General features: G+C 42.3%; 1 protein-coding gene across 3 annotated transcripts; it reads right to left on the bottom strand.

Moving 5' to 3' along the window:
• Positions 1–877: 877 nt before the first annotated feature.
• On the bottom strand, positions 878–10,861 carry DEPDC1 (DEP domain containing 1). Of its 3 annotated transcripts, XM_071749859.1 has the most exons (12): positions 10,688–10,861; positions 9,647–9,912; positions 8,989–9,139; positions 8,172–8,290; positions 7,708–7,838; positions 7,403–7,450; positions 6,850–6,990; positions 5,481–6,362; positions 4,704–4,876; positions 3,623–3,799; positions 3,161–3,346; positions 878–1,550 (listed from the first exon to the last, which is right to left on the bottom strand). In XM_071749859.1, the coding sequence occupies exons 1-12, from the start codon at positions 10,766–10,768 to the stop codon at positions 1,410–1,412; spliced, it is 2,496 nt and encodes an 831-aa protein (XP_071605960.1). In that variant the 5' UTR covers positions 10,769–10,861; the 3' UTR covers positions 878–1,409. The 3 variants fall into 3 exon arrangements, with proteins under 3 accessions (XP_071605960.1, XP_071605962.1, XP_071605961.1); XM_071749861.1 differs by lacking the exon at positions 5,481–6,362; XM_071749860.1 differs by lacking the exons at positions 8,172–8,290; positions 8,989–9,139; positions 9,647–9,912; positions 10,688–10,861 and adding an exon at positions 7,924–8,007.
• Between the last annotated feature and the right edge of the window lie 5,040 nt (positions 10,862–15,901).

The raw sequence follows: 15,901 nt of genomic DNA, 5'->3' as shown, positions 1-15,901 counted from the left end.
ATAAGTTGCTTAACTGGAGCACATAAATAAATAAAGCATTTACTCAACATGGAACAGGTTGAGAAAAATTAAAAGCAAGTTTAGGCAGGAACTGGAGGTTTCAGAGCAGGTGATGACAGGTGTTGGCATCCAGGTGTCTACAGGACAGGAAAAAGCAGCAGTGACCTGGCTCAGACTGGGCTAATCTTGGCTCCTCCTTTCCCCAGCCTGTCTGCTCAGAGGGAAAAGAGCAAAGTGGTAACATTGCAGAAGAGGTGTTGTGCCACAGACACTCCTGTTATTAACAGGAAAATGCCAGCACCACCCCTGCAAAGCAGACCTCAGAGTAATGTGGTGTGTATGTGTGTATAATTACCAGATGCAGGATGCAAAGGTGGTTTTGCCTCACTTTGCCAGAAAGAAAACAGCCTGGGAGCACAAGAGGTCCCACAATGAGTAACACCCATCTCCCTAAAACACCAGGTTCCATAGAGATCCTACAAAACAAACCTCCTTGAAGTGAAAAAAGAAAAGTTGGGAGTTTAAATGTACCTTCTCCTGCAGCCCCAGGTTGCAGTGCATCCCTTTCCACGCTGCATGCAGAGGCAGGTGGAGCCATCCAGGAGCAGCACTGGCACTGGAGTGTGACACTGACACCAGTTCCTTCCCCAGTTCTAACACAGCTCCAAGTGCAGGGTGGATCCAGTGACTGACAGCCAAGGCATCCCAGGAGCTGGAGAGGCTCAAGCACAGCAAACACAGAACCAGTCAGCATTTGTCACCCTGGCTTGCAGGTGTGTGGTTAGGGAAAGTCAGGGCAGGTAACACACATAAAGTATCAAATATGTAATGACATATTAAAAGCCTATGTGAATTTTACAGAGGAGATGAACACGTGTTTTATGGAGTCAGAGAATTTATTTATGGCGAATTTCTGGCTCCCTGGGAAACAACAGAACAACTTTTAAATTAGTTCCAACATAAAGAAAATAGTTGTGTTTAAAGACAAGTATTTGATAACAGAAAGAAGGCACTTATTTGCAACACACAGACACTTAAACACTACACAAACTACAACAAATGGCACAAATTCCTGAACAGATAGTAACAAGTTACAATATGCATATCAGTTTCACATATAAAAACCATATATAAATTTTTGGTTACTAATAGCTTCATGCTTATTTCACATTTATTTTACTGAGCACAAGGTACTGTAATAATTTGTAAACAGATAAATATTTATTTCTCTCTTGGCAGTCATCCAAGAGTTATTTGCACACAAAAAAAGTTACTTTGGCACCTTTCAGCAGTGTCCATGTAAACATTCCTTCCTTGTACACTCACACAGCCACCACCAAGTTTCTGTAGCAAGAGCCCTTTGGTAAATCATTCATACACCCACCCATCAAATAAATATTGTGGTGCAGTTAGTATCTTAAGCTACAGAATCTTGGTTTCCTTAAGCTGAGCATTGGTTGCTTAATGGTGGGTTTGTTGTCCAGTAGCATTGCTTCATTTTCTGTTCTTGGAAATCTGTTCTGGTAGATTAGAGGGTATTCCTTCTGGAACTGGAAAACACAAAAAGCCCAATTCAAAAGAAAATACAGATCAGACTCCACAAAAACCCTATCCCTGCAGGATTTGAGCATGAATCACCTTGTGAGGTATCAGCAGGAGGGGTGAGCAGGGCTATCAGCAGCTGATCAAAGCTATAGCCCTTTGATCCCAGCTGATACACAATGAGTCCAGCAGAAATTTTCTCAGGCAGAAGTGATGAAATAATTTCATCTGATGAAATGAGCAAAGCTTCTCATCTCAGTGTTGCCAAGAATTTTTAGCTGATGTGAAAAAAAAACTGTTCCCACTTTCTGGATCAGTGTTCTTTGACCAGCACAGCCAGCTCTCTGACAGCTTCTCCTCTTGAAGCTGGCTTTCAAGAACAGCAATAAATGAGTTTTACCCACATGGAAGTTCAGATACAGCAGATTTGGAAGGCATTCTCTCAGGAAAGCTTACTGCCTAACCAGGGGAGTTATTTCTCAGTTTCTGCAGACATACAACTAAAAATATACCTGAGTTCAGATACCTCTTTGATATTTTGTCTGTTCCTCATGCAAGGCCTTGGGAAGGAATGACCAAAGGTAAAAACATCTCTGCCTCACTCAAAGCTTTCTGCTGATGGATTCAGCCTAGGGAAACAGCATTCTGTAACTTTGAGTGTTGGTTCTAATCTTTTAGTCACTGCCATGGGCTTTCCCCAATTCAAAGGATCCAAGCTGAATCACTGCTCCAAAAACTTGTGGTTTATCCCAGCCCAAATGGCAAGGCTCTCTGCAGAATTCCCATGTATTTGTTACAAACCTTGCTCGTCTGTGGCCCTTGCAGTACAAGCTCCTTCTGCACTCTGGTGGGATCCTATCAAAAATTTAAGTGTCTCCTTGAGGTTTTACTATTCCCCCTCCCCACTTCACCTGCTTTAAGTTAAGTGTTGCTGTGTATCACTTCCTACTGCTTCCTTCAAGTTTTCATTGAGTGTAATTAACTGCTCTTTACATGCAGGAAGCTTTAATGAACTTGAACAAAAAGCCCAGCTTCCCTTTTTCCAGAACCAGAAAGTTTTCACAACACACAGGAGTGACAGTGTTGCAGAAGCTGGAGGAGGGGCACCAAGGAGAAAGAAATGTGCTTGCTTTGAAAAGCTGCTTTTTCCAATTTGAGTCACAAGACTTGCTTAGGAGATTCCAGGACAAGCACAATACTATTCAATTAGTCAGAAATATTTGCCAAAGGTTTTCTGAAAAAGAAAATACCTCCAGTATTAAAGCCTGACAGAACTGCTGCATTCTAGCTTTAGCAATAGCAGTATGTTTGTAGACCATGGGAGTGACAAATAATCTTGAGTGATGTACATGTTACACACCACAAAGCCAGGCCCACAGCAAAGAGAAGGGTTTCAGTATTGTGAACAGACAGAGCTTGAACTCTTAAGAAGGGGAAAAAAAAAAAAGAAAAAGAAAAAAAAAAAAAAAAACAACTTTTTACTGACTTTAAGCTCATGCACAGCATTTTAAGTTTAAACTTGTCCAACCAGTACAGGAAACCATGCTCTCATTCTGCTGCACATCAGGTAATGGAGAGCAGTCTCAGAAGCAGATAAAATGCTGACCAAGTTTCTTACCTGTTTTAACTTCTTCTTTTTGTCCTTCACAGACAAGTTTTTATCTTTGATAATGTTCTCCAAGAGCTCTGCCACTGCAGCCTGAGAGGTAGAAACCTTTTGTTCTTCAAACTCCTGAGGAGTTATTTGCTTGCAGTAGGAGTATGTTGGCAATATGGCACAAATTTCTTCCCTTGGAAATTTGCACTGAAACAGAAGTTGCAGAAGGATCTGCATGTAGTCAAATAATTACAGATTATTTTAAACAAAGCTACTTCAAACATCCAGGCACACTAACTCACAGGGACATCACAAGCTGCAATACTTTATCACAAAGCTAATATCTAGTATTGCAACAAAAGTTTGATACAAGTTTACATTCAAAGTATGGAGGTTTTATTTGCAGTTTTCCCACCCTACCTTCAGAAGGAACAAATATTCTGCAGTTAACAGAGGAACATGAACTCCCCTCATGCCACCAACCTCAGCCATCTTCATGTACTCGATGTGATCTTGCACTGCAACCTGCAGGTGAGTTGGCACCTTAAATATTTCTTGTTGATGGTCCATCAGAAATGAGACCAGTCGTGTAGAGAGCAGCTCATCCAGATCCACTTCTTCTGAGCAGCACAGCACACAGCGAGAGAAAGTCTGGATCATCTGGAAGTGTTGAGCAGATCATTAGCACAGGCAGGTAAGGGATTGGCTTCTTTCCCATCTACACAATGGGCACAATGAGCTCTTCAATTCTTCTATTGCAATCTCTCTTGCCTGCCCCAGGAGGTCAAGGGGAGGAAACCTGACTATTTCCAATGAGGATGAAGTTATAAAGGCACTTCTTATAAGGTTAGACTTGTAGTTTTTAAAATTGAACAGTGCTCTCAAGAAATACACATTTTAAGGAGATAAAAACAAGTCTTCCATTGTAGGAAGGTGTTCATATTCACTTGACCACCCTGAGATGCTAAAAAACCCCACAGAGCCAACCAAACCAAGGTCTAATGCACACCAAGACCCAGTCTAAAATGGCTTTTAAAACAATGTTACAGGTTTCACATTTCCAGGTGTAGCAGGCTTACTTTTTATTACCATGTGCAGGTGCTTTGTTTTATCTAAGCTTGTTTGACAACAATCCTGAATCATTCCAGTGAGAGCTTAAATTCTAATCTTTAAACTCAAAAAAGCAAGAAATCGACTTCTTTCAGACTGTTTTTGTTTCACACACAAAAACACTTAGCCCAAGATAGGTTTTCTACAGACATTTTGCCAACACCTTTTATGCTAAAGGGTGGTGTGGTGAGAAATCAGACTAAACAATCGTTAAAGAAATTACTTCCCTAAGGAAACAAAAGAAACATCAATATTTGAAGTGTATTAGGATGGAGACAAGGAAGTGCTGGGTTCAAGCCAGATTTTTGTACGTATTATGGGGATAAGTAAAAAGCTGCCTTTTAATCAGCTGCCAGGAGACAAGCACCCAGTACTGCTCCCATTCTCAGCACTGCTGCAGCCGTGCTGTGGAAGGGCTGAGGCTGGTGCAGCGGGGGTGGATCGTGTGTCTCACCAGAGCCCGTGTGCCCATGGCATCGTGCAGCCGGGGGATGGCGGTGTTGGCGCCGAGCCGAGCGCTCATCCGCATCAGGAGCTGCAGCTTCCGGCGGTTGGGTGGAGGGAGCAGCAAGCAGCAGATCTGCAGAGCTTCCACAGCGAGTCTTTCCAAGTGAGGCTGAAGGAGATCTGCAAGTTCATTGGAAAGATTGCTGTCATCAACATTTGAACCAACTTTCAGGGTATTTTATCTCTGTACACTGCATTTTTTTCAATTATCTTAATGTATAGAAAGACAGTGCTACATAGGCTTTCTTTGGTGGGGTCATATTTAACTTGCTTTGTTATGAGAAACTGCTGGTACAGTTAAGACCATAATACTTAAGATAGAAGGACATGAAGTATTTTGACTTTAGACCATAATAATTAAGAAATTACACTTATGTTCTTCCCAGAAGTATTTCCAGAAACTGTGTCTCAAAGATCAGAAAAAGGCATCTCCACCAGGCAGGTTCCCTGCCTCACTTTTAGTGTCCAGGTCAGAGTTACTCAGCACTTACCTGATCAGAAAGGTGAAATACTTGCACATCAAGCTGAAAACTCTTTGCTAGCAGAGGAAAGAGAGCCTGCCTCTAGACAGGGCAAAGTACCAACCAGAAATCTTGTCCTTTAAACCCCAGGTTGTGTTATATGCATATCAAACCCCCAAGCAATGGTGCCAAGGATTAAGGAAGCAGAGATTAGTTAGACAACACAAGGAGCCAACACAACATGCTTCAGAAAGCCATCTTACTTTGCATGCCAGTCAGCACATGAGAGTGAGTGAGAGAGGGTTCTGAGAGCTCTGTGGTGCTTTTGCAGAGTCTCTTATTGACAGTGATATCAGAAGCCTCAGTCCTGCAGTCCCCAGAAGCAGCCACCCCACAGGGATGTGGTGTTTGTCCTTGCCCACAAAGCTGAGAACTTGGCTTTACTGTGATTTCAGCAACTGGCATATTAATGCTAGCACAACTTCTGGAGTTCCTCTTGCCAAGTAAACTCTGAGACCTGGTTATGTGCTTCGACCTGGGATTTTCACCAGCCAGTTCTTCCCCCTGAGGAGCTGAGGCAGAGAGTCTCCTGATAGCACAGGTTTGTTTCTGACACAAGTTATCAAACCCAAGCTGCAATACAGGATGAGCTTTATGCTCACACACTGGTGACTGCTTTCCATTTCTTCTGCTCTGGATGGTGTCCACATCACTTTGCCTCAGGGCATCAGATTCTCCCTCATGACATCTGTTTGAAGTTGTGCCTCCAATTCTTTCCAAAGAGAAACATCTGGGCCTGAACGCTCGAGGTGGATCCTGTTCATCCCTGAAACCTGAAAGATTTTGACAGCTTCCTCCAATTAGATTCTCAGCACCACCTTGTTTACAGCCCAGTTGATATTGCTGCAGTTTCTTTGTACACAGTTTTTGAACAGTAACCTCTCCTGAAGACAACTTCTTCCTGGAACCTTCGTGCTCTTTCTTGGTTTTGTCAGGCTCTTTGTGAAGCAGGCTTAAAAGAAGACACTCAGTTGACTTGAAAGAGTTCAAGTGAAGAATTTTTGAAGGTTGTGGGTCACATTTCTCATCTTGGACAGAATGTTTTCCACTGCATATAACTGGAATTGTGATGTAGCCACACATAACTATCAGAAAATGAAATATAAGTTAAGATGCAAGTGGTATGAAAATGAACAAGTTCAGAAAGAAAGCTGCTAACTGAACAGAGAAGACAACAAATACAAGACACCAATTTATAGTCAGCCCTGTTAGTAAAATATAAGAAGAACATAGTTCAGTCCAAAAGCAATCACGATAACTGCAACCAACATGCAAGAATAAAGCAAGTCAACACACTGCAGTAGAAAGGAAGAGACAGGAAGGAGCACATATTTTTAACTTATGGTTATTGTGCATGTAGGATGTTAGCTCAGACAGTGCTTTGTCTGGGATACTGAGAGACAGAACTGGATTTCAGCTCACTCTGTGCTACAGAGGGGGGCACTGATGATCTTCCTCAGATTCAAGATGCCATACAGAGCAGGGGGTCAAGCTCTGCTTTGAGTTACAGATTTGTGCCCCAGGTTCTAGCAGCTTACAACTTGCACTGATAAATTCTGAATTCATACATACCTAAAATGTTTACAAAAAGTTCATAGTATTCAAAAGTAAGCAGTGGTTCAGGGAGACTGAGAAAGTAATCAGCAACTGTTCTGAACACATCCCGTTCAAACCCACTGTATGTTGGTTGGCTCGTGTCATTATTTCTGGGCCCTAAAGAGAGGGGAAGAAAGAACATTCACAGAAGGATTTACTCTCACAGTGCTGTTATTAAAATAATTTTTTAAAAGCAACATCAGCTTGGTTCTTGGAGGAACAACTACTTCACAAGAAACAAATCATGTCAGCATCATACAGCTACTTTACTTCAGCACCGTGCCACTTGTAAGCAAAAATAAAATCAAATATTCTATATAGCCACTGAGGAGCTGCTCTTGGCTACCTGAAATATAACATCCTTAGCATGTGTTCACTCTTTTTCTGTGCCATAACTTGCTGTGTATTGCTTCTGTTCTCAACATATCAATGCACTCAGAGGATCTGAATTTCCAAAACATGACAATTAATCTTAACCTGCAAGTATATTTCCCTTTCAAACCAGTTTCCTTGAACTTTGAAGACTTACAGTATGCCAGGCATTTCATAGCTGACAGCACCCAGTGAGGGAGGTCCTCTGAAATAAACAAACAAGGACATTACTTATACATAACCCAAACTATGAAATTTAAAACTAATGCAGTTACATGTTTGTAATTTAAAAGTGAATGCAATACACCTATAAAACCTTCCAGACAAATATACAGAACTGTACTGTGGTTTGGGACAGAAGTATAAAAGACCATGAAACACATGACTTTAATTATTATTTATTGTTTGTTGCTGATAAACATTACAGAATCTTTAAACAAAATGAGTAAAAAAAGTTCTTACCTGATTTGTTCTGCAAAATAACAACCCCGTGTTTGCTTGTGTTGGTCATGTTGTACATGACATACTCAGGAACTATCTGTGCTGGCTGCAAGATTTCTTCTAAAGATGGGAGGCCTAAAATGGTTTGCAAACTGTGGGAGGAAAAGAGCAGATACTGCTTCAAAGATTTGCTAGTAATTAATGCAAACAAGCCCTTTCCATTCAAACACCAGTTACCTGGAAAGCTTGTTTGGTGGTTAATTAATTCTCACTTTCATGAGGAAAATCTGAACACATAATTTTTCTGACAAACACCAAAAACTAGTAAAAAAGATACATTAGAAAGCATATGTAAACAATAGGTTAAAAAATATTTAACTTAAACCATAATTATAAACATTTAAAAAAAACTTTACAAGCTAAAAACCTGATCAGGCCATTACACACCCAAAGCACATCCCCAAGAAGGTACTTGTATTACTTACTGTATTAGAATTATATTTCTCCAAGTTTCTTTCACATATTCCTGGCTTATTTCCTTCCCATGCAGTGTGTCTTCCTTTTTTTCTACTGATATATCTGGGTTTGTTTTTTCCAAGTTTTCCTGAAAACGAGTGGTTTATAACACAAGGTAGAGAAGCCTTTTTTAAAATAATGCAAAATTAAGCAAGGATTGCTCTGAAAACATAGGACATGCTTCAGAACAGTAAATTCCAAAACATGATTCATGAAGTAACCCCAGCAGCCTGAGCACTGAAACGTGTGCATAACCAAGCAAAAAGTAAAAAAGGACACAATGAAAAAGACACCTACTTACCTCAGACCTTTCCTCCTCCTTGGGTAACATGGTTGCATAAATAACACTTCACCCACCCCCATTTTCTTTCCCAAGAAACCTACTGCCAGCAGGAAGCATATAAAACAGATTCTTACAGGTTTAAGAGCACAATTAATTTCTTCTGTTAAATGCATAATCCCTTCCACTTGCTGACAGCATTTTTAAAAATGCTGTGTTACAGTTTATTTTGAACATTTATGGACTAGTTAATAAAATTCCTTTTTGTCTCTGGAAGAAGACAAACAGCACAGCTCACCAGAAAACTTGGTTATAAAATACAGCTTTGTCTTCTTATTACACCTATTTAAATAGATTTCACTATCTAGGAGAAACTTAACTATTCATTTTTTCAGCTAGACAATAGAACATTGTCACTGGAAGAAGATTGTTTCTAGGCATGTTTTTTTTTAAGAATAAAGGAGTTACATGGCAACCACAATCATGTAAGGAATATAAGTTATTACCAGAGACTGCAGTAGCTCATGTTTTTTCAAAGTTCTTTTGGATAAATGTGGCAGCTTAAAAAGTCTTTCTTTATCCCTGGAGAAATTTTCCAAGTTCTCTTTTGGTGGACATGAGCCTGGTAGAGGTTTAACTGGAGATGTTGAAGGAAACCTACATGGAATAGGAGAGATGTTAAATACATTTACAAGAGATAAAAACCAGAAGAACTCACACCAAAATTATACCCTACCAGTAAGATTCCATAAGATTGTGAAAGGATTCAGGAAAGAAGAAAAAAGTTGAAATTTTGTCTCTAGAATCTACTTCATATTATCATCCTGTAAAATATCTTTGGACTACTTGATTGCAAAGTGAGGGTCATGAATACCTTTAATTTAAGAAATCTGGAGGACTGTTTCCCACTTAGACAAAAGCACTTGAGGGGAGCACACACAGCAGGGAAAAATTCTGCTAGACAAAAATCAGGGCAGGGGATGTATGGTCTATACTGCAAGTCAGAGGAGGTACAATGCTGAGGGGACTGGAACTGTGCTAATAATTAATTCTTGGCCCAACTGCTCTACCCAAAACAAGGTATTTTTGAGGACCTGACCATTAAGAATGTTAAACAACATTCTCAACCTGAAGAGCTCTGTGAACTGGTCTTCATTTCAGTACCTGTAGAGCACACCGTTGTCCTCTAAACTTTCAGATCCCCATCTCCCTTTTACATCCTCAATTACGTGGTTCTTGAGAAACTTTCTCAATAACTGAACCGTCTGCTGCCTGGTGACTTCAGGGCCAAAGTTACTGTTACTCCTTAACACTTGGTGAAGCCAGTCCACAGCTTCAGATGCAGTAAAGCAGCTTCCATGTTTCTTGAGGCGTTGCCTGTGTTTCCTCAAGGGCATTCCTGCCCGGAAATACTTGGTAATTTCATTCCACTGCATGGGAAACAAAACACCAAAGAATGTTAAGACTAAAGGCTGGACTTGGCCATTGTAAGGACCAATTAAAGCAATACTATATTGGTAAGCATATAAATTAAATCACAACATTACTGCTAACAAATATTGACAGTTATCACTACATACTACTAGACTACTCATAGTTACTACTATTTATACTAAGTAACTTAGAAACATGAAAGTAGCTATTTAAAAACCTTAATTTAGGTTTTCATTTCATTCGTCTAGAGCTGAAAATAAGGTTAAAGTCTTACAAACAAAGTTTTATTAACCCGATCCGCACCCGTCCGGCCTTTACATCAGGCGAGTTTCCTGAGGCACTGTCAAACAAGCCACAGCCTTCCCGCCTGGGGAGAGGAGGCAAGCCCAGCTGTCAGCGGACACAAACTCCACTTTTAAAGCCCTTTCTTCCTTTCCTCTTTTCCTCACACTTAGTCGGGCGACGCTGCCCTGAGCGGGCTCCGAGCGCTGGGCGGCCCCGCAGCCTGCAAGGAGCGGAGCGGTGCCAGCAGGGGAGCGACAAAGGGGAGCCCCGGGCTGAGAGAGGGGGAGTCCGGGCCGAGTGAGAGGGAGTCTGGACTGAGGGAGGGCTGAGAGAGGGGGTGCGTGTGTGTGTGTGAAATGCCTGAGGAGGGGCGCAGGCTGCCACCTTTCCTCCTCCCGCCCCCCAAACCCGCCCCCGACCGGCTCAGCGCCCCCGGCCGGCTCAGCGCCCCCGGCCGGCTCAGCACCCCCGGCCCGCCATCCTCACCAGCTTGGTGGCGCGGTAGGGCCCCGGGGCGGCGGGGCGGCAGTCGGTGTGGTGGCTGTGGTGGCAGTGCCGGCTCTCCATGGCGCAGGGCAGAGCCCTTCTCCCCTCCCCGGGCCGCCCCTCAGCCCAACGGTCGCTGCCTTCTCCCGGCGGTTTGAATCCGCGGCGCGAGCCGCCGGCCGAAGCGGATTGGTCGAGGCGGGGGTCACGCGCCGCCCGCGGGCGCCGGGCGGGCTCCTGAGGGGCCGCGAGGGAGGAGCGGGCTGCGGGGCAGGCAGGGTGCGGGGGGCTCGGTGGATGGAGTTCCCTCTCTCAACTGCGGGATTAGCGTCCCTCCCGAGCAGCCGCAGAGCTGTAGAGGCACCGTCGGAGCCATACGGAGTTTTAAATTCACTGCTTTCTCCCAGCGGCACAAACGGCGGTAAGCCGGCCCTGGGCTTTGCCTGAGGGCGGCGCTGGTGGGAGCTGAGGTGATGGCTGCGTCCCTTCCCTGGGATGGGATAGCTCCCTTCCCTCCGGGCACCGGTGCGGTGGAAGCCGCGTTCAAGCTCATACAACAGCCCCAGGTCAGTCCTGAGTAGAGGTTTGAAAGCTTGCACCTTCCCCTTGGTTGTTAATGCAAGGGAAAAAAAGCCCCCTTGTGCTTCATGACCAGAACTTGCTTTGTAAAACGTTTTGAGAGGCAACAAACACCTGAAGAGACAGGAGTAACACATGTTGCTGAGGTGCTGTGAGAGCAGCACATAGCTCACACACAACTTCTTTAATACACGCACTAACTCTTTGGAAGAAAATACATTCTTTCAACTACCCAATGGATTTCCTGCAGGTACAAGGTGTACTAGAGACCACCCTCCCCCTGAAAAACCAAAGGAACCAAAGCCAACCCTAACATAGCTTTCACAGTTTGTTGGCTTTTTTTGTTTCTTTCTTCCTTTCGTTGTTTTTAATGTTCTCTTCCTGTAGACCAATAATAAGCTTGGAGCTATAAATACCCCATGAGTGTTTTATCTCATCTTGACATAACCATTCGTTGCTCAGAAATTTCAGGCTCTCCAACTTTTATAGTCAATAAAAGCACGCGAATACCTCAGGTACTTTTATAAGAAGGGATAAAAGCAACTGTGCTCTGAGAAAACACCAGTGTGACAAGTAGATTTAAGCCATGAGAACCAGAGCTGCAGCCAAGGAAAAGCAGCAGAAATAAAAAACTAAAACATGCAGCATCCTGGATGGTGACTGCCCACATAACCAGGTCTAGAGCAGCCCTGAGGAATCCAGGTGCTCAGCTCCGTACCCTGCAAAGGAAGAGAAGGCTTTGGGGTACTTAAGAAAGGAGTTGCAGGAGCAGTCAGAGCTGGATCCGAATGAATCCCTCAGATCTGTAGCACCCCCGCTGGTGAGCCAGGAGTTGCTGGCTTAGTTGTTGGCTTGTTGTATTGTAAAACATTCAGTGAAGCTGTGCTGTGTTGCTTACATTTTGCATCTGATTAGAAGAAGAAAGACTTGGAACCTCTCACTGGATTCAGAAACTTCTGAGATGCTCTTCATCACTTCTATATTTCAACAACTCACCTCCCATTTTCCTCTGCAGCAAGATTGCCTGCTGGTGAGGGGTTGCCAAGCTAGAAAGTAGTATTGATTTTTCCAGTGCCCCAGGCTCTAAACCTGTTCAAGTGTATAAATCAATTTGCTGATTGTTTTAGGAATATCTCCATGAGTAAAACCTGCAGAAAGTGATGACTACAGCTGCTTCATTATGGATTACTTCCTGGACTCCCTCTCTCAGATCATTTAAAAAATATAACGCTTCATGTGTTTGCATTCAACCTACTGCCTACAGGTGATCTAATACAGTTTGTAAAACTTCATATTAGATCAAGAAAATGGTTTTTAGGGACATACCTGACAATTACAGTAAAGCTGATAATTGGAATAATGTGGGAAACTTTGCAGTCCATCCTCTTCATTCTAGTTTAAGCAGTGCTATACTGTCGTGGCCTCAAACGTTTTAATTAATTTCCAAGGAGAACAAAACTAAAGTTCTTTCTGGTTTTACAATTCAATTTCAAGTCTACTCATTCTTGTAGGTTTCCCTACTTAAGAAAAAATATGACTATGCAGAGGCAGGTGTCCTGGTATATATCACCACACAGTTGTGAATAGGTGCAATCAACTGGAAATTTAAAGTTTTTTTTTTTTTTTAAATTATGATTGGAGAGTACCTTCAGGCCACTAAAACTATTCTTAGAGCCAATTTTATGGCTTTGCAGTAAGATTTATTTGACTTCCAATGTTTTTCTTGCCTTTGTTCTTATTAGAGAGCACATATACCTAGTGCAGCCCTGTACCAATAGAAACCCAGCTTAGCTATAGGGGTGAACAGGGTCGTTCTTTACATAGAATTCTGCAAAACATGTGAGGGAAAGTGATGGGAAAAGTGAAGCATTGTTTTCTGATCACCAACTGATGTTGGTGTCTGCTAGGAGTAACAGCAGAAGGTAAAATAAATAAAGATTAACAGAGTTCATGTGAAATATCAAGGTTATTGCTGTCCCTCTGGGTTGTTTTCCACCGTGTGTTAAGAAACAACAGAGATGTGCACTGTGTGCTGTACGACTTTCTCTTGCTGACTTCAGAGGCAGGAATAAAGCTAATTGGAAGTACTTAATATTGATCTGCTGATGTTTAATGCAGCTGAATTAACATTCTTGCCCTCAAGTTCAAACAGAAAGTGATTTTAAAACATAAGGGGATAGACTGTGGAGACTGCTGGCAGTACCAAACCTTCCTGGATTTGTCATTAAGGACATGAAGCCCTGCATGGGCTGCACAATGTTTGTAAAGTGCTGTGAAGACCTCAGAAGCATGCCTGGCTAATGTGCTGCTGCTATTCTTTCATGCACATCTCCTTAAATGTTGATTTTATGGAGATAGCTTCTATACTTAACAGGAGCTGAAACAAATTGCCTGATATTCAGTGAAATGAAACAAGAAGCATAAAAATGTGAAACGGCTGAGAGATATGTGAGTCCTTAATGCAAAGTCCTCATTGTGTCAGGGAGATAACAAGACCTCAGCCATTTACATTTCTAGATGAAACATTTAAGCAGGTTTTTCCCCCCCCTAAAAACATTATGCATCATTTTTTGATGATACTAAACAGCAAGAGATTTTTTTTAATGTAGTACAGATTTTGCAAGAGCAAGATTTTGTAGACAAAGAATCCAATCCAAGCAGGATGTGCCTGAGGGAAAAACCCACACTGAAGACAAAGTGCAACAATTACCCTCATTTCATTATAAATTTTTTTCTTAGGACAGCCATTCTGTGGAATTTACCAGCTTTCATTTAAAATTTCAGCTGATTTGCTGCTCTCTGGAGATGGAATGACTGTACTTTTGTAGTGACAGTGCAGACAATTTTCAGGAGGATTGGTGTGGGAAGAATAGAGAATGCCTGTGAAGGTTATTACGAAAATGTGGGTGAGAATTTGAGAGAAAAGAAGAATCTCAGTTTGGAACTATATTTTTCTACTCCTGGATGAGCTTCACACCAGATAGGGTCAGTAGCTTGGGCAAAAAGCCTCTTGGAGGGGAGGATTTCTGCAGTAGTGTAGAAAACCCCAAACCAACAAGCAGGATAAAGCCTGCTGCTGTCTGGGCTTGAATGATTACCTGAGATCCCTTGTTCTACCCATCCAGAGCTTAGCAACATCAAACACTTACCTCTCTCCCACAAATGGTGAGGAGTTCTTTGTACCATCATCCCAACAACTTAACCTCAGCCCTGTGTTATTTTCTTTCCCTTCAATGACAAGGGGCCAGCACACTGGTCTGCTTGCACCTTACTGATACTGAGAAACACCCTGCCCCTTTTCTCACCACGTTTTCACATCACCCAACACACTCACCTGCTCTCCTGCCTCTTCCCTTCTTCATCAGTTAACAAGAGCCTCCTGAGCTACCTGGCACTCTGCCCTTTGTCCCCATCCTCTGGATCCCATCTGCTGAGGGGGGGGGGATCACTTCCCCACTCATGTGTAGGTTATCAGAAGTAATGCAGAGCCTACAAAGCCCACACCGACTGCCCCCAGCCCTGGCTCAGGGACTTCCTGGCAGAGTTCTCCTGAGAGGCTGTCTGAGAGGGAGCTCCGAGGTTGCAAGCTGTCCTGGTGCCTGGTAGGAAAATGTTGCTCCCTTCCTTCCTTGGTTGTAGTAGCTCTTTTGCAGAGGTTTGGGAAAATGTTCTTGTGTTTTGTAGGGGTCATAAAAAAAGCCTCAAAAGTCTTTAATGATATCACTTTTTAATAGATACGTAGTCCCTTGACCTTGTAGGAGTTTAGTTTGAGCTCTTATTTTACTTTTTATTTTTACTTTAAGACTAGCTACCTCTTAGGAATTTTGAGCTGAACAGAAACATTAAGAAGGCGTGTTTGCAACATTTGGTGTAGAAATAATAACTGCTAACCAGCCATTTGGTATTATTGCTTATTAAAAAGAAATGACTGCCAAGGGGATGAGAGAATTGTGCAGGATAGTGCAAGTACCTATAGCAGGAGTAGTTGTAAAATGTTCTTTACACCCCCACAGGGTGATATGCACAAAGAGCCTTTTTGCAAGGGAGAAGTCATAGAGTTAAATTTGTGCAAATAATAAAAATGTGTATGAGGTTTTGTGATCTCTGAATTTTTGTGTATATGGAGCTTGGAGCTCAGTTTACTTGGGTTAGTTTCAAGTACAGTTTCAAAGTCTTGCAGAAGGGTTTAATCTATAATTAACAACTAGTGCTTGCAACCATTGCAGATGAAGGCTGTGGCTTTAATGAAAGCCTGTTTAATTTTTAATAGGAGTGAAGGATGTTCCATACAAAATGCCATAGCAGTATCCATTTTAACTGCTCTACCTGAGGTTGTCAAGTATTGATACTGTATCTGAAGCTCTGGCTGCATATAAAGGCTTTTCCTGTATGGACATATCCTGGCTTCAAACGTGCTTAGCTAACAGTGATAATATCAGGCTTGAGGTATTTATGAACCAGTCATAAATAAGAGCCCTTTTGCTTTGGCTTTCATATATTATTTATTATCCTGTCAAAGGTAGCTTTTTTTTAATACTGCATCATAATATGTTAACTAACTTGTGCCTTTTCTCCCCCAGTCATTTGGCTTAAGGTTTAATTAAATAGTGATGTTAAATCTGGTTTAGTAGAGGG

The sequence above is a fragment of the Heliangelus exortis genome, chromosome 8, assembly GCF_036169615.1.
Source record: "Heliangelus exortis chromosome 8, bHelExo1.hap1, whole genome shotgun sequence".
NCBI classification, from domain to species: domain Eukaryota; kingdom Metazoa; phylum Chordata; class Aves; order Apodiformes; family Trochilidae; genus Heliangelus; species Heliangelus exortis.
This window is presented reverse-complemented; position numbering and strand designations above follow the sequence as displayed.